Source organism: Atractosteus spatula, chromosome 6, assembly GCF_055471065.1.
Source record: "Atractosteus spatula isolate fAtrSpa1 chromosome 6, fAtrSpa1.hap1, whole genome shotgun sequence".
In the NCBI taxonomy this organism is placed as follows: Eukaryota; Metazoa; Chordata; class Actinopteri; order Semionotiformes; family Lepisosteidae; genus Atractosteus; species Atractosteus spatula.
The window spans coordinates 20,255,425-20,281,325 of NC_142711.1; the positions used below are offsets into that span (position 1 = coordinate 20,255,425).

Here is a 25,901-nt window from a genome sequence, read left to right on the forward strand (position 1 = left end):
CTACTAGGTAATGGACCTTTCAAAATGTCACTTTCTTTTGATTTGCAACCCTGAAGTACTGTAACTGGAAAATTATTTAATAGAGAAATGATTGCATTTTACTACATGCTATTATATTACCCTTTGAAATGTACCACAGGAAGACCTGAAAGACTAAGTTCCTATGCTCAGGAAAAATGGCTCCTTTTTAACAAACTATGCAAATGTTTGTTTTCAAAACGGGAAAATTAACAGTCCGGTCACAGATGCAGTCTCAACACAGACAAATACAATACACGTAACAACATTTTGTTCAAAAGGCAAAGGTAAGGTCACTTAAAAAAAAGATTAAAGCTTGCTAAAAGGAATGGCATTTTTGTTTTACATTTGGTCACTAAAAATGAGTTCACACATGGCTCTGCTGCAGAAAACACATTCAGCCTGAATGCCACACTATGAGATGTGCTGAGGTTCTCTGGATTTGAGGATGTCGGGCACGTGCCCATTATTCCTTGCAAGTATAGTGTCGCACAGCGATAATCTGAAGCGTGAAGCAAAACGTTTTGTACTGAGCGCACGCTTGGCTGAGCAGCTGGATTGATAAAACCCCCGCAGTGACTCATCACAGAAAAATAAATTCTGGTTGAGGGGGGGAAGGGGCTTTTTCAATGTATTCACCAATATTCTAACTGACAGAGTTATCATTTTGATAATTATTCAACATTGCCCCCAGGCCAGGCTTGCAGCTAATGTAGTGGAAAGGAAGGGGGCAGAAGAAGTTATCTGCTGCATGGTGAATAGTGGGGAGTGCAGTGTGCCAGCCTTGAAATTATGTTGCCAGCAAATTTCCATAATCTTTTCTGATCACTGTTTCTTTGGAGAATCGAGAATGTATGCTGCACATAAAGATATTTCCCAAAATAGGCTGCCGATCACTCAGCACAATTAAAAATATTCCTAATGGCTTAAATGGGTACTGTTCAGGTGAAACTGGTATATTATTCATGGAACTATTATATCAAAAGATCTATACATTTATTAAATGTTTTATGGGGTTAGTGAAAATTCAGTGTCCTTCACATCCAAGCACTACAGCAAACGAATAGCTATTATTAAGTGCTTTTAAATGCCAGATTCATTCATTCTGGGAGGGTCAGGACAAAAATTGTCAAAGGATGAAATACTGTAAGAGTATTCAAATTGCTTGTGAGCTGTATGTTGTACAGTGTATCACTTACGAACGCACATAACATACAGACATGGTCCAGTTTTATTGATGATCTGCTTCCCACTCTCCCTTTTATACTTCCAGTTAATAGGCTGTGGTTCTTTCCACAATCCCCCTGTGTGTGATGTTGACCAGTATCACTTCAGGTGGTTAGACACAGCTGCATTAAAACGTGTTCAGTGTCTGAGGGGATCAAGTGCTTTTTTTTTTAAGTCAGGCGTTTTTTTTTTCAGTTCATAGTTCATAGAGGGAATGGGGAAAAAATCTGCTCAGTGCTCCTGTAACCAAATCCGCTGTGCTCTACTGTAAACTTGGCCTATTATCTAGCTATTCAAAGCTCGACCAATATGAATGTCCAATTCCAATATGAATAGGTGGCATGGGAGGTGCAGTGGTTAGCATTGCTGCCTCACACCACTGGAGCCATGAGTTTAATTCCAAACCTTTGGGGCTATCTGTCTGGAGTGTGTGTCTGTGTACTATAATAATAATCATTAATAATTGCTTACACTTACAGTATATACAGTAGCGCTTTTCTGGACACTCCACTCAAAGCGCTTTGCAGGTAATGGGGACTCCCCTCCACCACCACCAATGTGCAGCCCCACCTGGATGCTGTATGCCTGCATCTGTGTATCTGTATACAATATGTATAAGCCTGCTACTTTAGTCGCTAACTCCTCTATGACTCTGTAGTGGTTTAAGCGGTTAGAAAATGGAAGGATACACAAATAATCATCCAGTACATCTTATTATGTGGCAACTGACACAGATGTCATGTACTGTATACCACTTGCTACACTTTTATCTTGCAGGCATAAATACATTTATTCAGGAGATTCTAATCATATTAAAATTTTGCATGTGGTCTTTCAAATTTGAATTTATGTGTGAGCTAACATGACCTGACACTGTTTTAAGCTAGTGACAACAGAGTTACCGATCTAAACTGATCTTGGAAGCTAAGCAAGGCTTAGTTGCGCTTGGTCCATACAGGAATGGGAGATGTCTATTGGGAAAAAAAACTTGCTTCTGTACAGTATGTGATGGTGTGCCAGAAAGGGGCACTAATCTATGTCCCATTATGGTGACCAGGGACACTGTATTGTGGAAAGTGCCATCGTTTGGATAAGAGGCTAAAGATTGACTTGACAAATTTTGGGATGAGAAGCAATGTTAGAACATAAGAACACAAGACAGGTTACAAACAAAGAGGAGGCCATTCAGGTACAGTAGTTAGGTACTGTAGGTAGCAGCCGTTTGATTCAAGGAAGTCATGCAGCAAGTTCTTGAAAGAAGCCAGAGCATCATTTTCTACAACCTGAATGGGCAGTTTATTTCATACTCCCACAACTCTTTGGGTAAAGTAGTGCCTCCTGTTCTTTTTAAATGTATACATTTTTAAATGTATCCCCACGTAGTTTCCACTTGCAGTATGCCCTCTGCTTCTTGTTTCACTGTTCATTCTGAAAACCTCCTCGGGGTTCACTCTGTAAATATCTTTGAGGATTCTGAATTCTTGAATCAGGTCCCCTGTAGTCTCTTCAAGCCTAAAAAAAGGTCAATTTCCTTCAGTCTGCCAGTGCAGAACATCCCATTAAGTTCCTAAACGTATCTTTTCTGGACTGCAGAGAGTTAACATCTTTTCTACAACTCAATTTAAAATTTGGAAAGTTGTGTAAATGAGGTCTCTTTTTTCTTTTAATAGTAATTAGTATGATACCATCAGGCCCTTGGTACATATTAATCAGCGCTTCTAGTGCCTGAATCACTTCTGCTTCTCACATGCTCACATTGTTTGATACAGAACTTCCCCTGCCTGAGGTACTGTATGCTGTTGTATTCTTAGTGGACATCTGACAAAAATATTTGTTTTAGTATATATATCAGCCATTTTCTGACCAGATCCCAGACTTAAACTTTTGTCTTGAACAGCCTTATTTGAAATTGCCCCTTAATCCAGTAGGTGAAGCAAGTTCTCACTTCTTCACTTGACCTGCTGTGTAGTGGGCCTCCTGAAAAACAGTGACTGTGGAGGGTCACCCTGAAGGGTGCTGCACTTCACAGCTACTGTAGATGAAAGTAGTCCCTTTCTACTGCATATGCAACTTGATTTGGCTTCTTTGGAATGAAGTGCTATTTAAACACACGGAATTAATACTGATACAGTGCACTTACCAAATATGTATTTACATTTTGTAACAGAGTTTAGAAATAATAAAACTTCTTTTTATAAGTTCGTGTCTATGCTTATGCTAATTTATTTTTGTGATTGCAGCCAGAAGTTCACTTGCTCCAGACCAGTTCAACAAATTAAATCAGCTGAGAGTGATGTATTCAAAACCGTCAGTGACACTTTATCATTGAATATCCAAATCTCATTTGAGACTGGTGAAAACAGAAGAGGAGCTTATTTTACAATTAATACATTTTAATTGGATTGTTTTAAGGGATACAGTCAGCCTCATAGATTCTAAAAGGGTACATTTGCAACAAAGAAAAGATTGAAAGATTTGTTTAAAGGGAAAAGGCGAGGCCTGTATACCGCATTTAGTGTTATAAAATGGTGATGACATGCTACTTCTAATAAATACGCTTTTAACATTTAAATCAGTAAGTTCTTATTTTGTATTGTATCATCCTAGTGGAATATGTCCTTTAAGAGGTTTAAGGCGGAAGACTAGTAGGTGATGTAGAAAGGAAAAAAAAAAGATGTCAGCTCTGAAGAAAAATAAAAAGCACCGCGTTGTGGCTGTGGAGCCTCTTCAGCTGTGTGGGAGAAAGAGGATGAGAGTGGGAACATGAAGCGATGAGGTGGGGAGGTAGAACTGAAGAAACATCATGTGAGAAGGGGCACAGAAGGTCATGTGGCAATATAGTACAGTAAATGGGGAAAACAGCAGAGAAGCCATGTGATCTTTCTGGCCAATCGAGACAATTCTAGTGTCCTCACAAAGCTGTTAAGGAAATACCCGCACTCAATATTATGCTTATGCAATTAATGAGTGCAAATATCAGTTAAGCAGAAAATATAAAAAGGCAGGGGAAAGCTGATGGTACTGTATGACTGCCATTTGGAAGACAGAGCTCTAGCATTGTTAGAATGGGGGTTGACGGTTCTTAGGGTCAAGTACTCAGTATTCGCAAAGGAATGTGCACAATAACAAAAAGGAATTTAGGGAGAAAATTAAGAAAATATCACATTGAGAAACATGCTAACCGGCCCCTACCTGGAGAAAGGACGACAAGGATTGGCCTGTGAGAAGGTTTGTACAAAGCAATTGCCAGGGAGACAAATTTGAAGTAAAAAGTGAGACACTGATATCTGTGAATAGTTTAAAAAGAAATCCTTTGCTCACTGAAAGATGGTAGCTGGTGTGATCCTCATTTAAGGATCAATTGAGCTTCTGATGTCCTTCTGAAATTGAAGTTTGGGTTCACTGTGAAAGGACACAGGCAGATACAGTAGGTCAGTATAATCATGTCCAGGATTACAGGAAGAAGACTGGCTAACCATTTCAGGGGCAAGATCAGAGCACTGAGGACCAGAGATCTCTCCAGGCCAGTATTTCCCCACTTCACCTCTCCAGGCTACAATTACACTTTGCTTTGAATTTCTGCTCCCTTTGTCTTTCTTCCTCACACCTGGATAAGATAGCACTGAAAAGGCTGAAACACTGCTTTTTTTTGCTTTTAATTTTTCAGTATGGAATTAACCTTATACTGTTTGTTCCTGTGTACAGTATATTAAGATTTCTTGAATAAATGGTTTGTCTCAGAGCACCGAAGCCCTGGGTTCAATTCCTGGGGTGCTATCCGCGTGGATTTTTTATGTTCTCCCTGTATTCATGTGGGTTTCCTCCATTAGCTCCAGTTTCCTCCCTCAGACCAAAGACATGTTGGTGTTTTAATTATCTTCTGGGGAAATTGATCCTGGTTTGAGTGTGTGTGTATCTGTGCTTGGTCTGTCTCTCTGCCCTGTGATGGACTGGTGTCTGGTCCAGGGTGTACCCTGCCCTGTGATGGACTGGTATCCAGTCCAAGGTGTACCCTGCCCTGTGATGGACTGGCGTCCGGTCTAGGGTGTACCCTAGGATAGGCTCTGGCTCCACCGCGACTCTGAATGGGAAGAAATGGTTAGAAAATAAATGGATGGATTTCATGAACAGTGAAATATTGAACAGCCCAACACTGGATCCATCATCCACCTAAGTTATCTTCTGAGAAATGTGTCCATTAAGAAGAATGTCAGCTGTGCTGATACAGTATGTGCTTTATTGTACTAATGGTGGATAAGTGCTATAGGTATTCTGTAATGATTAACCCTTCCATGCAACTCATTGGCATTCACATACAGTACCAGGTGAATTGTATGATACACACACGTGTGGGGGGTAGGACTGCCTTGTACTGTAGTAAATGCGTATACTTTTCTTTTGAAACGATTTAAACAGAGATAAAATCATTTATTCTATCTGTGTCTTGCTGGGCATAAAGGAAAGTCAAAGATACACTCAACTCCAAGGGCCACAACTGATCAACTGCGGTACAATAAATGTGTTAAGATCCTGAGAAAGCAATTAAAAGGAAAATGATGTAAAATTTTTATCTACAGTGCCATTTGACTGCATTAAGTGCTTGTCGTGTAACCAAAAGGACTGGTTACCTGAGAATGTTTGCAAATACAGTCTAGTCGCTGCTTTCCATGGTCATTAGATTGGATTCAAATCAGGATGTTCAAATGAGTGATGCAGCTTGTAATTTTCCATGAACAACAAAATAAAAGGTGTGGTTGTACTGTAAGAAGTGTTACTATACCATGAGACTTAAAAAGGCCCAGTGTTTTCACAAATGTCTTGAGCATCTACTGTGTAAGCCAACCTTGTTTATGGAGGCTACACTCCAAATAATTACAATAATTTCATCAACAAGATGAAATGATTAAAAAAAAAACTAACTGTTAAAAAGGATATCTTGCCTTTTGGTATTCTGTCTCCATCATGGTTTCTTTGAGTCTTTTTGTTGAATTTGGTGAAAACTGTGAAGGACAGGCACCTACACTACTTTTTTTGTATAATTAAAAGTAGTCAGGTTATATAAGACTAAAAGCACATCCTATAACATTTCAATGACCTCAAGGCCAGGGAACCAACAAGAACATCCATAATGTTGTTCTTCCTTCACAATAACATTTAGAGTATAAAATGCTTGTGTGCTTAGAGCTGTTTTCACTTTTGAAGAGTGAAACAAACGATCGCAACCAAAATACACACAGCATGCTCAACGAGAGAGAAGAGACCACTAATCTGTGGACAACAATAAAATTAATTAATTCTGAGACAAAATGACTAGAACAGGGGTTTCCAAGCCCAGTCCTGCAGAGGGGTAGCCTTTCAAGTTTTCTTTCCAGCATAACACTTAATGAGCTATCAATTTAATCAAATTAATTACTGCCTGAATTGGGGCAGGTTAACAGACTGAGCTCTCCAGGTTCTGCCACTTTTAAAAACATAAAACCTGCAGGAGTGGAGCATTTCAGGACTGAATTTGGTACTGTACAGTGTGTGAAGCTGAAATAAGTAACAATAGAACGTAGTTTCATCAGAATGTCTGCAATACAATGACAGTAGAGGCTCTTCTGATGATTTTTCTTTCATTCGTGCCTTTTTCATAGGCAGCAGTAATCCATTTACATTATTTTGTCTTCAGCCACATTTAAGTAACGATCATATTTCTTGTTTCTAAACTGTATGTAAACTCGAGATGTGAAAGCTACATCTTGGACGTAAAGCCATGATATGTCCAGTGTATTGATTGCAGTGCTACTGCCTGGAAGTCTGTTCTCATTAAATGTCAGAAGCTAAGCCAGATAGTGTCTGGTCAATCCTGAGACAGGAGACTGTGGCTGTATACTGCGGCATTTGGATGAGATATTAAACCTGAGGTCCTGATTTCTTAGTCACAGAAAACCCTGTGTCGTGTTTGAAAGAGTATGGATAATAGTCCTAGTTAGATTACTCTCATGGCTTTGACAACCTGGCCAATCTGAAGACCCCCCTTAACGTCTGTCCTCATCACCTGTGCAGGGACGGCTGCTGGTATCCAATGACTGGCACTGAAAATAGTGCTACTTCACTTGGGTTTCATTGTGGTTAAAAAAAGCCATGCAAATGTGATTGATTCTTCTTCTTATTATTATTATTTTAAATGTACTGTAAATGATAGACCTTTAAGCATTTGTATGATCATTTGTATAACACATAAATCAGGTTGCTCCATTTTAACCCTGTTCCAAGAAGTGACTCTCAGGCCATCCATGCAAATGCTTTGATGTGCTCAGTTGGACCTCCTCAGTATAAGTAACAATTTGTCATTCAAAAGAGTGCTCTATTTACATGTGCAAAACAGCATCATTTGATTTGTGTCCCTGTTTTGTTTTGCTGTGGGCAGGGCTGAAATATACTTTGTTTAAGTGGGGAGTTTCAGAAAAAATCACAGTGGTTTTGAGCCATAGTTGTACCATTTCCATGACTGGTTGGAACTCAGAATTAAATTGTTGTAGTTAATGACTGCTCACAAAAAAATCTCAGCAAAGATGTGGTATCTTCTAATCGCACACTTTGTTTAACTCTCAGATCTGAAACCTCAAGTCACCCTGTTGTGGTTAATAAATGCACATCACATAACTCATGTTAATGCCCTGTGTTACCACTGTTGCATGTTCTGTATCTCTTTGGGATTTCAGATTAATTTTGGGTTTTCAGACACTTAAAGCAAAGCAATAAAAAAATGAATGTTTTTAAGTTTTGTAATCGACTTCTCTTCCACAAAAATACAAAACAACTAACAAGTTCCAAGTTTCAGGTCAAATTTTTCATACCAGAATATTCATGTTTTAAATAGCTAGTTGTAATTTAAAAGATGTTTCTGTCTTGTTGTGATTCACTTGCTTTACTTAGTGGGACTAAATTAGGATTACCCCTTAGCTGCATTTTAAGAGCCAGTATTTTAGCTTATCATTTTCAGTTCCTAATTTTTCTTTTCATCTGAGGTTGATCAGAGTCGGTTTGACCATATGCATGAGTTTTGTCAGAGTAGGTTCAATGGGAGAGGAAGGTGTTATGCAGCTCTTTAAGATTCTTACAACAGAAAATACTTCAATTTTGGTCTTCATTAGTATTATGAAGATGCATACTGTACGGATGAAATCCTGTATAAAATACAGTGTATTGGTTTGAGATAGAAAATACTAATTCTCATTTATATGGCAGTAATTTAGTAATTTAATTTCACAAAGAAGGGTTTTAGAATCATTGACAGATACAGTTCCTTGCCTTCTGGATGGAGTTTGCAAGGTCTTCTTGTGTTGATACAGTATGTGTTTTCAGCAGGTGCTCCACTTTCTTCCTGATGGACATACTGTATGTTTACTTTACTACTACTTTAATATTTTAAAGACAATCAATCATTTAGTTTTGAAATATGAATTTATTAATATATATTCCAGTAACAATATTTGCAAGGTGCAGTTCAATATTATGAATGGTAAGCAGAGAACACCTACTGTATGGCTTCTTATTTTCACTTATTTACACTTATTTAAATTCCAATTACCTGGGAAGGGATGTACAACTACAATAACCACAATGCATTGCAAAGTCAGCATTTTTCAAGAAAAATATGGAACTTCTCTTAACTACATAACCTGGGTGTGTGCTCTTGTACTTTCATAAGGTATTTACAAGTGGGAGAATATACATTATGTTACAGTCTCATCTTTGTTTCAAAAACAAAATATAAAAAAAACTCCACAAAACCACCATAGCATTAGAGCTATCTGCATCACCCTGGGATGCATACTTGTTGGCCACTCAGCTGCACATTACAATAAACAGCAGATTAAAACAATTTATTTAAAGATCTTGACATTCCAAAGACATTAAATGCTTAGTATATCAGATAGTTCTGTTATATGTCATGTGTTTCATCAACATCTATCAATCTGAATAGATGGCTTTTTTGCATTGTACAGGTGTTTCTGCCCAGCTGACAAACACCCGGCTCCGTAGAAACACCTCAGTGGGGACTCCTTTTTGGATGGCACCAGAGGTAAGTTTCAGTTTGTGTCAGGCTCAGTGTTTAACTTGTTGAGTCAGAAAATTGTTTTCCTTAGAAACTGCTTGCTGGGGGCAAGGCCCTGAAGTTCCTCCATGTTTCTGCTTGTGTTGCAGCTCTAATATGTGATCACTTTCATGGCTGAAGATTAGAATAAGTGTAACATGCTTACTGTGGTGGAATAAATAAACTTTTTAACAGAAGTGTGGATTTTTGTTGTGTAATAAGGCTCCAGATAAGATGGACTTGTTGTGGCAGATTTGTACATGACATTTGTGGTCAGTGCTTGCATGTTGTGGGCTGTTTACAGCAGGATGTTGTCAGCTGTGAGATTGTAATTGTACAAACTAAAGTGTTAGTAGAACTTAGAACTTAATTAGCTAACTTGGTTACTACTGTATATTAGAATGATTGCCACAGTTACATATGTATATGTTTTGAAAATTGATATAAAATAAAGGTTTTCTTTTTTCCCTTTTAGAGTAAAGAGGGTTGGTAATATAACAGACTTTAGAATCATTAGACAAGACATACAGTACATGTCTAATGCTTTTTTCATTAAGCACTCAAAGTTAACAAGAAACTGTGATGCACTCTTCCTATTTTGATGTGTAATTCACAGAACGACCCTGTGGTATTAAGTACTGTATTTAAGTTATAGCTTGTAGGCTTGTTAGGGTAAATTCTGTTTGCTGATTTTAAACTTTTGTGTAGCTTTTGGTTTTAGCTATAGCACTGAAAGAATGTATTTTATGTAAACAACTTTAATTTGTTGTAAAAGCAGAGAAATTCCTTTTTGATATTTGACTTGGGTGATGGTTTTAAGTAGATATATCAAGCAGGATTTCGCCTGTAGGTCACCAGAGAATATGTTTACATAAACACTTTGTTTATTGAAATCAAGAGTGAGAGGAGCTGGGTATGATATAATGTGTCAGAAACTAAGCAGAAAGCAAAACACTGCGACAGGTGTTTCATAGCAAAGAATGCACAGAAAGAACAGAAGGATCTTGATGACGGTTTACGTGCCGCGTGTGAGATTCAGGAATTTCCCATAATGTTATTGGAGGCTGAACTGTGTAAACACGCAAACCTACGAACTGAACAGTACGAGCATAACAAGTAACTGGTGGATTTTGGCACCTTTATCCTGAAAGAATTTCAGAAGAGGAGCTTTGCTGGACCAAAGTAATTCTCAATTTTTTGTGTTTGTTTGTTTAGGTTTGTTTAACTTCACAGTAGATTTAAGGTGACATACTGTAGATTTGTTTCAGTGTTGCTGACCTAGCAAGATTCAGATGGAGCTGAAGTTTAATAACTGCGTATTTATTGTGGCTGTTTACTGTTTATTGGCTGTCAAAATGTTTATTGACTGTATCTTTCTTTATATGTAAAAATACTAGATTATTACTATTCTAACTGCTAACAAGCTGTCAACCATTGTTATTTTTATACAAGTACATTACACAAACTATTATGTAAGCAGCTAAATATTATGAACAGTTTCCTAATATGTTAACAGCTACACAATTAACCATACCTTTATTAGAAAGCTTTTGGAAGTTGGTAACTTTTTTTTTTTTAATTAGCATAGCCAGAATATAGTACATATTATACTTTCAGGCATGAAATGCATTTATATTAATAGAATTGACTATTTTCAGGTTAAAGATTTTAAACTGTTGTTATTAATCTATAAGTTTAAACCGCATTTGTTTATTAATGATCTACATTTTGCATTGTTAAGGAACAAGTAAAGGTTTATTCCGCGCTGAAAAGAGAAGAAAAGAAACGCAACGTTTTGGCTGTGGAGCCTTCTTCGGGTGTGATATCTAGCATCGTTTTTATACAAAGTATATATTGTATTATAAGTAGTGGTTTAGTGATACAGTAATTACCTGTGATTGAAACACAATGCACAGGACTTAAAGACTCAGAATGTCAAATGCGGTCTTGCAAGAGATCCAACCACATAGGACTACTTTGACCTTGTCCTTTAACAAATCATGATTTTAGTCTTTGATTTTGGAGCATTCTGTGAGAATGACAAGTGAATTTTGTAATGTAGTGACAAAGCAGATGACAGTGCCACAATGAGCATGGGGTTAGATTACCCATCTAGCGATCTGGTTTTGGGTGTTGTTGAAGAATCATTGTGAGGCTTTACACGTCGCTGAAAACGCATAGCTTTCCATCATTTGTTTTGTCCTGAATGTGCAGTTCCATTGTTGCCAGTGTTGCACCTCTTAAAAAGTAAAGGTTAAAGAGAGGCCCGCCCTCTCTTTCACCTTAACTTCAGCAGACAGCTGTCTTCTGAGCCTTGTTGGAACAGTCCTTCAGCCGGCTCAAACAAGCCTGTTGGCAGCACACCCCTTCAGGGAGTTCAGACCAGTGGAATGATGCTGGCAGGGCTTATTAAGGAGTCTCTCTCTTCTGCCTTCTCTCCAGGTAATTGCATGTGAGCAGCAGTTAGACTCGACATATGATGCTCGCTGTGATGTGTGGTCCCTTGGCATCACGGCAATCGAGCTGGGAGACGGGGACCCCCCGCTTGCTGACCTTCACCCTATGAGAGCTCTCTTTAAAATACCAAGGTAATGTGAATCAAGTTATCGAAGAGTATTTTGCATACTTCAATAAACGACTTAAATTCTTTCCGATAAGGGGAACTGCTGTGGAAGCTGCTGAGCTTTTCTTTTTCCCTGACTCATTCTGCTGCTGAAACCCCCAGCCAGCATCCCAAGGGGGAAAAAAAAACACGAGATGAGTCGATTCCTTTCTTCTTTCTTGTTTTAAAGTCTTTAAAGTCTTTAAAGTCACACCCAATTTGTGATACTTTCTACTTGTACTGTAGTTGTGACTTGTACTCTAACACAGCACACTGCACAGGTCTGGAATGCTGCACCTGGCCACCGGTAATTTAACTGTTTCAGCTTTCAACAAAATGTAAACGCTATTTTTGGGATTTCTGAAATTATTTTCTGTTTCCTTAAATTTGTCTCCAGTGCAGTTCAAATTTGAAAAGACAACAGTACGCTACAATCGCTGAAGAGCTTTAAGTATTTAAAAGTAAATACCTTTCCTATTATTCTGACATGCTGTATAATTATCTCTGACATGCTGCATGTATAAATGTGTGTGAAGGAAAAGAAAATTCACTATTGCAGGCACGATTGAAGGCAATTGAAATATACATCTCCTATTCCAACTAAACTGTTGCAATGGTCTTTAAAAAGAATTAGTGAGCTGTTAAGCCACTAATTGATGATGTGTGAATCTCATGTAGTTAAAATATAGCAGTTTAAACTTTTGCAAACTTTTTTCATTATCAGAAACATTCTATGCAAAGTCAAAAAACATTTGTATTTCTATTTTCTTATTTATTTCATAAAAGATTGTAAGAAGATTAAAAGAATGGTAAGAAATGTCTAATAAATAAGGCACGGACATTAACTTACCCTTATTGTCCTATGTGCTGCCTTGTTTAAATATTTTTTAAATAGAACCAAGATATCCGTACAGCCTTTGCTGTTGACTTTTTGGTAAAGACTTTCCTATTTTCCTGATACTAGAGAAATCCATATTAAGAAATATTTGTATTAACATTTCTTTAAAATATAGCATATAAATATATAAATATATAAATATAAATATAGCAAAACATTCATAACTGAAAATCCCTACAGTACCACTTAGAAATGTGCTCCCATTTTCTGACAACAGAAAACATTCTGGCTCTTAATGGTTTTGTTTGTCTTAGTACAGCTTAGTGTTTATACAGAATCTGTTAGATAACTGTTCCATCTCTTATTATTCTGAGCCATCTCCATAAAAATACATCTGTTTCAGAAGCTAAATGCATTATCCATTCATATTTGGATTCTGTACAGCACAACAGTATCAATTATGAGTGTTTGAAGCCTGAGCCATTTCTTTCTAATTGGGTCACAAGCCATTGTTGCTGTTCTACAGTGCTGCTTGGGGGCTTCAGTTAAGAGGACTCATCAGGTTGCATACAGCATTCACAACTCCCCTACAATAAGCCTTGTAAACACTTGTTTGAATTGCTCTTCTCGTTTATTTTTATTGGTACAAGGAGTCCTAGCATAGTCCCTTCTGTGTTTGTTAGTCAGTGAATTAATCTGTTGTTTTAACGTTTTGAAAGTACTCCAGAAGATAAAAAGAGATTTGACCTGAATAGACAGCACGGGGCTTTAAAGGTATCCTTACCATAACATGTTGTTCATATGGATGCCTGTTTTCAGAACACGAACAATATAAGCTAGAGGAAGTATCAGTTGGAATGATTCCACACCAACAATACCAGGCTTGTAAAAGCTGTGATTTTTGAATAGGTGTGCATATTATGTGCAATAAGAACATTGAGCTATGCCTGTAGGAAATAACCAAGGTGGAATAGATTCTGCATTTGAATATTCTAAAGGCTACTGTCTAGAAAAAAGGAGCACAATGGAGCACAACTGTTCTTTTGTGTTGTGTGCTGCACCCCCAAGGCAAAGAAAAAGTGATATATTTGCAGTGGTTTTAAACACTGTACAAAGAAAAGATCACTTTATTAGCCATATACAACTTCTTGCATTAGGAATTTGTCTTTTCGCATACCCCAGCTTGCTCTCCATGAGACACACATCTTGGTTAAATAAAAACACCAGTCTTTCTATAAATGTGGCCCAGAATGAATCATCAATGTTACATTGTTTGATCTAACCTTATCTCTCCCCTAAAACTTTCTCATGTCCAAATCATTCTAAGTTGGCATATTAGGTCTTGTGCAATCATATTTTGAATAATCAACTCAGTTGTACTGTACAACAAAGGGAAATTAAAGGTTTAGAGCCCTTTGGACATGAAGTAAGGTCTGAGCCCAGACAAAAAGAGGACAATTACTGTGAAGTTAAATTTTTAACCTGGAGTACAGTCAATCTGGATCTCACACTCTCTAAATAATAGCATTTCCATCAGGACCATAATATTAATAGAGCTCACAGTATTGTGTTTTTGTAACCCTAACCCTAATTACACTTAGAGTACAATTTTCCTCTTCATACATGCCCATACATGCTATAATGTAAATATAATCTTGACTTGTAAGGCAAGATGATAAATTTGCAACGAAGCAAGCAGCCTACTAACCGTATTAAGCTGATGAAATCAACAACCACTTCAAGCAGTGTGTCAGCCAAACCCTGAGAACTGGTCAAAACTGTGGCTTAATGTACCTGTATTAACATAGAAACACTGTATGATTCACAGGTTATGGGCTAAGTGGGGATTGTGCAGATATCATTCATAAGGTATAAGATTGATGACCAGTGATTGGTAAAGCCATGGAAGAACTATGAAGTCATTGCCCTTTTTACTTTCGCATTACTCTGTCTTATTTAAACACTATGATACCTTTTAATTGACCACTTGCATAAAAGGCCCTTCAGGAGATTCACAATGTGTTGGGTAATTGTACACTATCTGTATCCAATGACTCAAATATCAGGCTATACTTTTGCAGACAGGTGCCTGTATATATACAATTTAGAATCACCATTTCTTGTTTGAATCCAAATTGTGTGTGTGTTTTTTGCAGTTGTTGTTGAGTTGGATCAGAGCTACAGTACTGAAAAAATGATTGTGAATCCCCTATATAATTATAGAAATTAAAATTTATTCCGATAAAGGAAACCAGCATCCTGTTTCAGTAGGATTTTTGCCATTCTCAAAAAAGTGGCTTGGAAAACAGGCAAAATGTTTATCAAAGTAAAATGTCTTGCAATGTACTATATACTATTAGATATATATTTTATACACTAAACTAACTGATAGTTAGTGCGCTTTATTTGAGAGGATTGAGTAATCTGTGTTTACAGAAATATTCAGAGACTTAAGTATTATTTTGTACCCTAGTACTGATCTGGTCTGTTTAATTACTTCAGCTCTGACATTCTTTGAGTCTTTACTTCTTGAAACACAGCAGTTCAATTCAATTTATTTTTATAAAGCGCCTTTCACAACAAGGTTGCCCAAAGGCGCTTAACAAAGCAAGTGACCACACATGTTGTGAATACAGAACAGAAAAGACCAGAAGACAACGGAGGAAAGAAACCAAGGACTCCTTAGTAAGGAGAAAAAAACCCTCTAGGGGTCCAAGGTCAACTGGCTGCCCAACCCCTTTGGGCATGCTAACATTAAACAATTAAAAAAAAAGGAAAAAAATGAATAAAGGTATTAATCCATCCATCATGTCTTCTGTGTGTCAGTACTCCATGCAGATCTCTGTAGACCAGTAAATCCCTCCTAAACGATAGCTATATCCACGATGTCTCTCCTGGATCCATGGCAGTGATGCTGCATCCAACTCAGATGGTACCCAGCCCGGGTGCCATCCGGACATGTGGGGAGGAGAATAGGATAGTTTGGTCAGAACAGATGTATCTACCTGGTGGGCCAACACAGAGACACACAATGGCAGGGACAGCAGCACCAGCAGCCATGGTTGCAGCAGGCTATGATGTAAGGTGTTAGTAGGCTAGGCTGAAATAATAGGTTTTCAGTCTGGATTTGAATACTGAGCTTGGCTCGGCATCCCGAATATGGGGTGGGAGACTGTGCCGTAAGCTAGGGGCCCTGTAACTAATGGCTTTACCGCCAACTGTTTTTTTATTAATGCGTGGAATATGAAGACGACCTGCATTCTGTGATCTAAGCGGGCAACTTGGATTGTATACATTAAGAAAGAAATGTAACACGTACCCAGCTAACCTTTATAAGGGTGCTGTCCATCATTTAAGAACTGATACACCACCTCTGAAAAAGTAACACATGGCTTGCATGGTGATTCCTAAAAATAAAGCTTTACCGTGAGTCCTGGTCTGGGGTGGATTAAACACACTGGTTAAAGGTCGTTAATCTATTCGGTCTACAACAAAGGGGATTGGGAAGAGATTTGGTCTAAATTTATAAGTGCTAAGGGGTATAAATGGAACCACATCAGTGGGCTATTTTTGACTCAGTAGTGAAACAAGGACATGGGGACCCATTTAGGACAGAGAACAGGAAACGTCTTTATACAAAGAGCAGATGGTGTCTGGAACATCTTCCCAGCTTGGTGGTTGAGGCCCAAATTCTGCGCTCCAGCACAAGATGGATGGATGGAGGAAATTTTAGATTTTAGATTTACTGGCTTCTGAAGTGTCCGGCGAACTCGACAGGCCAAACTGATGAACAGCCTGCCCTTATTTGCAAAGTTAAAGTCAACACGAAGAGTGATATTGTGCTCTCCCTCAATCTCATTATAAAACCATAGAAAATGAAATATACAAACAACAGTACAAGATCTTCTATATGAGAAAATAAAAGGGTGTGTTGGAAGACAAAGGTTATTTTATCTTTATTTTGTTGTGTTAGTAAAGAGAAAAGCAGTTTTGATCACTTCTTTGGGTAATGCAAGGTATTACATTTACAGTACGTGCTTACTGATGTGCTAGTCTGACGTGGTTAGTGTTTATATCACAAGTATAGAAAGCTGGTCAGATGTTACTTTAGACACAATCATTAAAAAAAAAATTCACCTACTACTGTATCTCCTAGAACTTTTTTGCATTTACTAGGAAGTAATTTCTGATTATTTTATACATTTTTCTTAAATGATTATGTTGGGGAATTAAATCTCAGGTATGTATACAATATCTGTTGCATTTTTTGCAAAGAGGTGCAGATAAATATGATAAAATCACTTCAAATTCTTTTAACCTGGTAAGCATGGAGATGTGAATCTTGAAAGTTTGGGCAAATATTGCTGTTGCTTTCTTGTTTTGTATCCTGAACTATTCCAGTTCCTTTCTTTTCTGATAGAATACCATAAACGTTGATTTTAAACATCCTTCAGCCAGTAATGATGTTCAACAAAAAGACAAAACGTCATGAATTTTAAAAATGAATGCATGGGAAATGTGCAATAAACTCGGTCAGAAATGTTTTAATCTACCTAAAACTTTTAAAGGTTGTTATTAATGACTGAGCATACTGTAGATAGTGCACTTTATTCTGTTTAGGAAAAGTACCACCATTTGAAGTTTTTTTTTTATTTTATTTTAGGTTTAGTTACTTTTTAGGGACCTGCAGACAAGTCAGGTTCTGAACCAAATGTGAAAAACAAATTCCATTTAGTAATTTCAAATACTTGTATGTATCTACATTATATACTGTAGTCTTAAATGTGATGATATCTAAGAGATGCATTCCATTAACATAATTAACTACTCTTAGCAGACAGAAAAAACACACAGACACAATTATTTTCACCATTCTGTGGTACTTGGTGATCTGAAGATGAAACAGGATCTTTCTTAAATAATTCAATCAAACAATAGGAATAATATTGTTCCTTAGAGGGTTTTGTCTTGTAATTTTTGTTTGCTCAAAAAAGTTGAATTACTTTTTGGGGAACTAATTTCCACAAAAAAACATTTGTTACATGTTTTCTTAATACTGATAACCTGAAAGTCTGCGTGGCTGCAGATTAATAGCTTATGGTGTGTTCATAACTTTAGAAGCTGAGTAAGCAATGCACAGGACATTAAGCTAAACTTGTTTTTCTCTCAACATACTGATTTTTCTCGCACTCTGAATAATTAGAAGGGCAGCAGAGTAAAACACAGCACAGTTTTATCTCAAGCCTTTTAGCTGTGAAAGAATTGATCTAAGTTTTTCTTAAGCACCTTACACATTGTGATTTCTTCGTGTAGATACTGTTCAAACTAATCTATGAATTGATCTTCACAGAAATCCACCTCCAACCCTTCATCAGCCAGAGCTGTGGTCTGCGGATTTTAATGACTTTATATGCAAGTGAGTGCCTTTGACTGTAGAAATTAAGAGGTATAATTATGAAAATGGTCTTTTCTGGTCTTTTGTTTGTGTAACTTTTGTGTGACCAACACAGCTTCACACATTTACCTTAATGGTGAAATTGTTAAATAATTCTATGCTCTTTATTTTTCTTGCAAGAATCATTCATCTTCATTGGTAAAAGTGATAAATTGGCACCAGGATGCAAGCACATCCTGAAGGGATAACATAAACACCAGAAATGATTATAAACATCAGGTTTTGAAGAATTAAAATAATTCACAGTCAGTGAATACTACTTGTCTCAAATCAAGTAATTAAATGCAGCATTGATTGCTAATTTGTGCTAACCACAAATAAGAATTTAAGAAACAGCTATTCAGGAGTTCTTTCTATCGATATTTTTGATCCCATGGAGTCAATAAGCTTATTTCTTAGCTTATTTAAAACATAATAATTGTCCATGAAAACCACTTCCTGTTGTCAGTCCTGCGTGTTTCTTACCTTATGTCATTGTTGATTTTTTTTTCCAGTGTTTGTCCAGATTCGAATATTGTGTAAATCCTCTTGTATTGTTTGAGCCTTTTCACAAGTATGTACAGTATAACTCCAATACTTCTCAATCATCTGCACATTTCAGGAGCAATAGGCTCTACTTGAGACTAAGTCACTTATAAGGACAACAGCAGTCTTATACCGATCCCTGTAGTAACCCTCTGATGTTTCTGAGGTACCTCCCAAATTACAATTCAATAGCAGTATTTTACTTAATAATAGCATAGATACAGAATGAAGGACAAAGAAAATTGTGTTTTCAGCATTTAAGATAAAGTAAATGACAGTGTAACCAGTATCATTTGATATCTATTTATTTTCATTCGTTTATTTGGCCAGTGCAATTTGGATGAAGTACCATGCTCAAGGGTACAATGGCAGTGTCTCAACTTGGATTTGAGTTCACAACCGTCCAGTTAGGAGTGCAGATCCCCTAATCACTGCTCCACGCTGCTCTGCACACTGACCTGTTTTCAAAAACCAAACCATCACAGGTTGCACACACATAGTGTGCAGGGGACAGTTTAGAAACGCCAATTGGCATTTGTTTGAACTGTGGAAGGTTACCTACAGTAAGTGCCTGGCAGCGACTCACACAGCCACGGGGAGAACTGGCAAATTCCACACAAGGCATCCCAGAATCCGATCCAGGCCCCAAAACTGGAGAGTCTGCAGCACTAGCCCACATGCCACTGTGCCACATTAAAATTTGGTGTGTCTCTAGAAATTGCATGTCTTTAGAATGAAGTACTAAAGAGTCATTTTTGTTCCTTTCTATTTCACCATAGAATACTTATGCATTTTCATTCCTCGGACATATGATTGTCGATCCATAATTTGCTATACAGTATGTCCAGAGAGTGAATTGTTGTATCAAACCTAAATATACACTGTATGTGATTGATTATCTTTCCCTACACTTTGCTGAGCCATTATGTACGGTATCATTTTAAAAAATAAAACGGCAAGTTCAGAGTACAGCGACAACATTGGCCTCGCTCTAAAGAAGAGTGTGATATGTACCGTGAGCGTTTCAGTTGGTGATGTTTACAATTTCTCATGTCCGTGCTCTTCTGTTCAAAAAGGTGCCTGATTAAAGACTTTGAGCAGCGACCCCATGTTCCTGATCTTCTTCAGCATGCCTTTATCAAGCAGATTGGGGGGAAAGAGAAGATCCTACAAATGCAGCTGATGGAGCTCATTGACCTCCATCAGCAAATGGGAGTCATCGAGAAGACGAGGTACAGTACGGTACTCCATTTGACTAGTGCAGCAACCCTTACTATCAGAACAACAGGCTGGTTTTGAATCGGAAAACAGCCTTGCTGACTGACCTGAATATGTATCAAACAAATACCTCAACGAGTACAGTACGTACTGCAGAAATAGGTTTATTGGATTTTTGAGTGGTGATACAAAATATTCTACTTTTACTGAAGCAGCATTATGTCTAAACACGATCAAACTGTGCCACAGAGACTTATTTTATTAATTAATTGATTATTTATATTGATCTATAATTTATTGTTTTTTAAATATTGAAGTGTAAGAAAGATATTTTTTAAGATTGTGTGCTGATAACACATAACAGATAGCCGCTGACCTTGGGTGCCATTTTGGACATAAATGTCAGCACATGCAGGGGTAATTAATGCATTTGCTATATGCTCTACTGTAAAGCTTTATTAAAATAGTGTCACTGAACACTCATACAGTGCAAGCAAGAGGCTGCTGAGATGTTCTGTAATTACAGAATGACAATACTTATGCCTGCAACTGTACTTGCTAACGTTTGAAAAATGTTTCTTAGTTTACGATGTTATTAAGAAAGAAGCATGTATTAAGCATGTATATTCTGAAACATGCATATTTTCAATTAAAATGTAGGTATATGTGGTCTAGTCCTTGATATTTATACTGTAAATACATGTTCTGTATCACATCTGACTTCAGTTATTCCTTATTTCCTAATTCCTAAATTATAAATTAATTTTAGCTCCCAGTTCACTGCCTGTCCAGATATTTTTCTTCATATGTGTTTTTGACTGTTTTTCAGTATTCAGTTTGTCTTTTATGGAAACGTAAAGGAAAATCTATTTACTGTTTTGAAAAAGTAATTTAATAAAACAAGGGCATTTTTGTTTTCACGCATGCAACTATTTTATTTAAATTTCAGTTTATTCAGCTTAGTGTAGCACAGTATAATAACTATTAAAATTTAAATTCTGATGAGCCCAGACAGGCAAAATGTTTATGCAAAGGGTTGTGAGAATATGGGTTGTGAGAATATGGAACAAACTGTCCAGATATGTTGCTGAAGTCGATACTCTGGCTTCTTTCAAGAAATAAATATATATACTTATTTATATAGCTATAAATAAGCTACTTTTTTCTAACCTGTCTTATGTTATAGTGGACTAAAACATCTCTTCTTGCCTGGGTGTGTCCACTGCGTGTGTCAAATGAATGATACGTTTTCTTGCTCATTAACACACATGCTCAGAAATACAATTTATGGACATTCACAATGGGCACGTTTGTAGGTTATTTTTACAGTGTCATTTTTTACATGCTCTCTTCACACATTAAAGCAGTATTTTACTTAGAAAGGCTAAATGAAATGGCACAGTGCAAAAAAATGATGTAATCACCTTTTTTAAGGGCTAGATGTAGCCTTGAAAATCCAGTAGACAAATTTGCAATAGATTGTGATTTTTCCAGCAAGAAACTCTAAAATGGATGAACAATAAAATGTTTTTTTTAGAATGGCTGACCATCAGTCAAGAGCAGATGCAAAGTTGAATTTTTCTACTTACACGTAGTTCAAATATAGCTGTGACTATTCCAATTACATAACAAAAAACATTCTTTGCTAAGCCCACAATAAATAAATACATCAAAAATATTTGCATAAATATCAGGGCAACACCGTTTTGACTGTTTTGCTATTTCCTCATAGCTTTTTGGTCCTGGGTTCCATTGTAGGCTTTTTGTGGTGTTTTCAAGGTTGTCCCTAGGTGCTTGAGATGCTTTCCCACTTTCTAAAGGCAGGCTGGTCGGTTTAGTTGTCTCAGAATTGCAGCTGTCTGCTTCTGCCTATACAGTATGTGCACACCACTGCAGTGAACTGGTATTTGGTCCAGGGTGTAGTCCTACTTCTGCTTCATGGGTAGGATAGGATATACAGTATAGGGATATCATGCATAACTGAAAGTGAACATGTGCTATCTAATTATTATTATGTCATAGGTAGCTAAACAGGCAGTATGCATATGATGTGATATCCTGAATGTGATAGGAAACCCATGTATCTCGTCATTAGTAAAAAGAAAGGAAAAAATCCTTCATTTTCTGTGCACAGAGAACAAGGAAAACACTCAGAGAGATTCACAGACAGTAATGAAAGGTATGTTTATATGTTTATCCTGATGTTGTTTAATAAGCCCGGGGCCCTTATTAGTTTCAGATGACTGCTTCCTTCTTGCATAGACTTTAGTCTTAATAGTAACAGTGGCTGTTAGGCATAATTCCTTATAATCTAGTTATAACCAGCTTTTAGGTGTTTGTATTCAACTCACATTTGCACCAAAAATGATATTTACATTTATTATTTCACCATTCATTGAACTGTAGCCGCTCCCCACAACCTGTAAATCTAAAAACAAAGAAGAAGTCACTTTCAGTGTGAACTAAAGAAGCCGACGATAGGTATGAACTACTCTGACATGCACCGCAAGTAAAATCTTCTTGTGTATGGATTTTTGACAGCAAAAGTAAGGTGAATACAAGTACTGTATATAACTTAGGGTTTTTTTTTTAATTGTTAGAGGGGTCTGTAGGTGAATCCAGTGCAAACCGCTTTATTTCCATTTTGTTCTTTACTTTTTTTAAATGGAATAAAATAGTAGAAAATGCTTTTCTGTGTCTGTGTAAAAGTCTGGATTTGTTCTCGTTTTACCCAAGACTTCAGATTCATTTGTAAGCAATACTGTACCAGCCCAGTCATAATAAATTAAAGGGGTGACTCAAATAAATGAAGGGAATGTAATAGTAAAGTTGTATGTTACATTTCAGCTGTTGATACGAAATGTTATCAGAATGTAATAGGAGCAAATCACCAAAACAAAATCTCCTGGACAGTACAGCCATCGCCAGCGTACACAATTCGGAAGTGTGTATAAGCTGTGCAAGTAACACAAAGTGCTGTGCAAGTCTTCTCCAGTAACGAGTTGGAAAAGAGAGGAAACAACACCCAAAACCCTGTTTTTTTTTATTCAGGTTGCTAGAACAGATCAGGTCACAAGTAAGATCTTGGGCAGTAATTTCCCACTGCATGACTCCCAAGTCACGAAAGAAAAATTAGAATGGAACCAGCAGAGATGAATTCTAAGATGGAAAATAAGTGGCTAAAGCAAAGCAATGTTTTGGATCCTTTTTTCAGATGTGTGGTGAAGTGAGGGAGATAGCAGGGAAATGAGGCTTAGTGGAGTGTGAGAAGAACAGAAAAAAGAGTGTTAGAGAATTAGCCTCTACTTATTCAGCTCCACAATAATGCAGTTTCCCAATCTAACCTAAAGAGAAAAATGCTTTCTTGACGAAATCGTTTCCCCTCCACTACAGTAGTTTTGTTAAAGCTGTAATTGTTTGGGGTTTTTTTTGCATCCTCTGGAACTTTTCAGTAACTTATTGCAAAGGACCTTCATCTAACACAAACAATACAATGCTTCATTGATTTCAAAAGTGTTAAGCTACTTTGTAATTATCCCACCACATTCATCTTAGGAGCTCTTTTTAATGTTTTTTTCCTTTAATGGGAGAGCCTACAGAACAAAGGCCAGGAAAGAGGAACATTATAAATAGCAAGATAAAGTTCGATTTTAATTTGAGCAAGTCATTTTCATGATCTGACTGCGTGTGCAAGAGCTAATAGGGCGTGCATAAAAGTATGAAGTGGATTCTTAAAAACATTATAATGTTGAGTGATTTATTTTTCTCTCTAGGCATGAGCGAATTCATACCAAAAAAGGCAGCTACATGAAGTCCCAAAGTTCCAACCTGGACAATGTGGATGACCTGGCCACTTTAGAAGTGCTCGATGAAGTAAGTAATTTAAGTGTAGTGTTTCAAATTGTGCTAGTTAACCATGTATAGCATACATACCGTATGCAGGAAATCTGCTTTTTAAACATGCAGATTGTAGGCTAATGATGTGGCCTGCACAGTGCAAAGAGATTAATTAAAAATTAAAATCAGTAACATCATAATTTTCTATCAATAAGTCTTGCCTTGGCTGTTTTATTTTATTTTGCTAGATGTTTTATACAAAGCGACTTTAGTCATATCTGTTAATGTATACATATTCAGCATTGTATTCAGAGTATCAGAACTCTAGAGGCATTAATAAGTGGTAACAGATTTTTAAATCTTTCTTATGTTTCTATCATTTTTTATCACCACCAAAGTGCTGCTTTTACAACAACACTGAGAAGAGCTTTGATTGTCACCCAAAGCAATATTATTGTGCACTTTACAAAGTCTTTTTATCTACGTCAAGTATTCTGTTCATAGAAAAGCAAAACTGCATTTAGATTTTCAGTTGACCTCGTTAACTTGTTGATATTCCTGAAAGTTTCCCTACTTATGAACATTCCCCAACTTGTGAAACAGTCATAATGGGAGATGTCTACGTTGACAAAGCTTCATACTCTGACTTCTTTCAAGAAATGTCTGAAATCCTGAGATGAATTCGCTACTAGCTAATTCTGTCTAAAGGGCCTCCACTCATGTGGAATTTGTGTTCTGTTCTTGTAAACTCTGAAGCTTTGGTGTCTCCTTCAAGAGCCACGACACTCTGGTTACAGACGACTCACTGGAACGCTTGTGTTGACTTTCTCCTCGCCATCACTATTGTTAACGAATTTAGGGGCCTATTAACGAACTAGATTAACAAATTAAATTGTAACTCAATTGACCAAATGGTCGAATGTAGAAAAAGGATCTTGGCTCTTAGGATCTTTTAGTAGCCTGCACTAATGAATGGATTCTTTCTCGTACCCCAGCCACTGAATCCCTTCTTTTCCTCTGCCCGACCCTTTAGAAACATAGCCGTACACAATACAGAGAACTATTTCACTACTATTCGACTGTCTCACCCTCTCAGAAATAACATGATCAATGACAACTTTGTGCTAATTCTATTCTTTACACTCCCTGTGAGATGATAAGATGTGCTGTTGGTTTATTGTACTACAGTAATTTGAAAAGATATAATTTTTTAATATTCTGGATCGATACAATATCTGAAACGCATGTAAACAGCCTGTACTGTATATGGGTGGCCCTGGATTTGAGCCACAGTTTCATGCATATCTCTGAGTGCCCAGTCCACACTGTGCAGGCCAGCACCAATGCACTGTGCCAATGAACACTGCATACTCTTGAATGTCTGGAGAGCAATGTCATCATAACAGTCTCCTCTTAATCCATTACCCCTGTTACTTTCCCCATTTTCAAAATGTCACACTCTGAACTTTAATAAGTGAATCCAGCCCCTTTCCAGGCGGAGCGGGGGCACTATAGCTAAGGATCTGTGCCTGTGGCTGGAAGGTTGCCGGTTCAAATCCTGCGGCTGGCAGAGGAATCCTACTCCGCTGGGCCCCTTAACCCCAGCTGCTCCAGGGGTGCCGTGTAAATAGCTGACCCTGCACTCTGACCCCCAGCTTCTCTCCCTGTTTGTGTGTCTCATGGAGAGCAAGCTGGAGTATGCGAAAAGACACATTCCTAGTGCAAGAAATTGTATATGGCCAATAAATCTTATCTTCCATATAGCTATCGGCAAGGCATGTGGGTTCGATCGCAATTACTTACCTGTATTTGATCATAGTTCATCACTCTTGAATTCTGGCAAGTGAGAATTCAGAATTAGAAACTCAATGTTTGCTATAGGGGAAATGGACTGTAAGAAAGATGGTTCCATTGTTTGTAGAATTTGCAATTACTTTAATCAAACTGCTAGAAATATTGTAGTTTCAGTCCTACAATATGCCTATGTTACAGTATATATCCTATGTAATTTTTATTATAGTCATACTTATAGTCAGCTCTTTGGTATAAAATTGTCACAATAAAGACTATTTTCAAAAGATATTGTGGGCTGATATAT

The 25,901-nt window shown here is 37.2% G+C and overlaps 1 protein-coding gene across 1 annotated transcript in view; it reads left to right on the forward strand.

The window, feature by feature from the left end:
- The window catches only part of myo3a (myosin IIIA), a 103,804-nt gene that overhangs the window by 35,326 nt on the left and 42,577 nt on the right, over positions 1-25,901 (forward strand). Inside the window, exons 6-11 of the mRNA XM_088918461.1 lie at positions 9,240-9,316; positions 11,771-11,916; positions 18,119-18,184; positions 19,825-19,980; positions 22,101-22,145; positions 23,740-23,839. Coding sequence (XP_088774587.1) covers positions 9,240-9,316; positions 11,771-11,916; positions 18,119-18,184; positions 19,825-19,980; positions 22,101-22,145; positions 23,740-23,839 — 590 coding nt within the window. The remainder of the gene's footprint in view (positions 1-9,239; positions 9,317-11,770; positions 11,917-18,118; positions 18,185-19,824; positions 19,981-22,100; positions 22,146-23,739; positions 23,840-25,901) is intronic.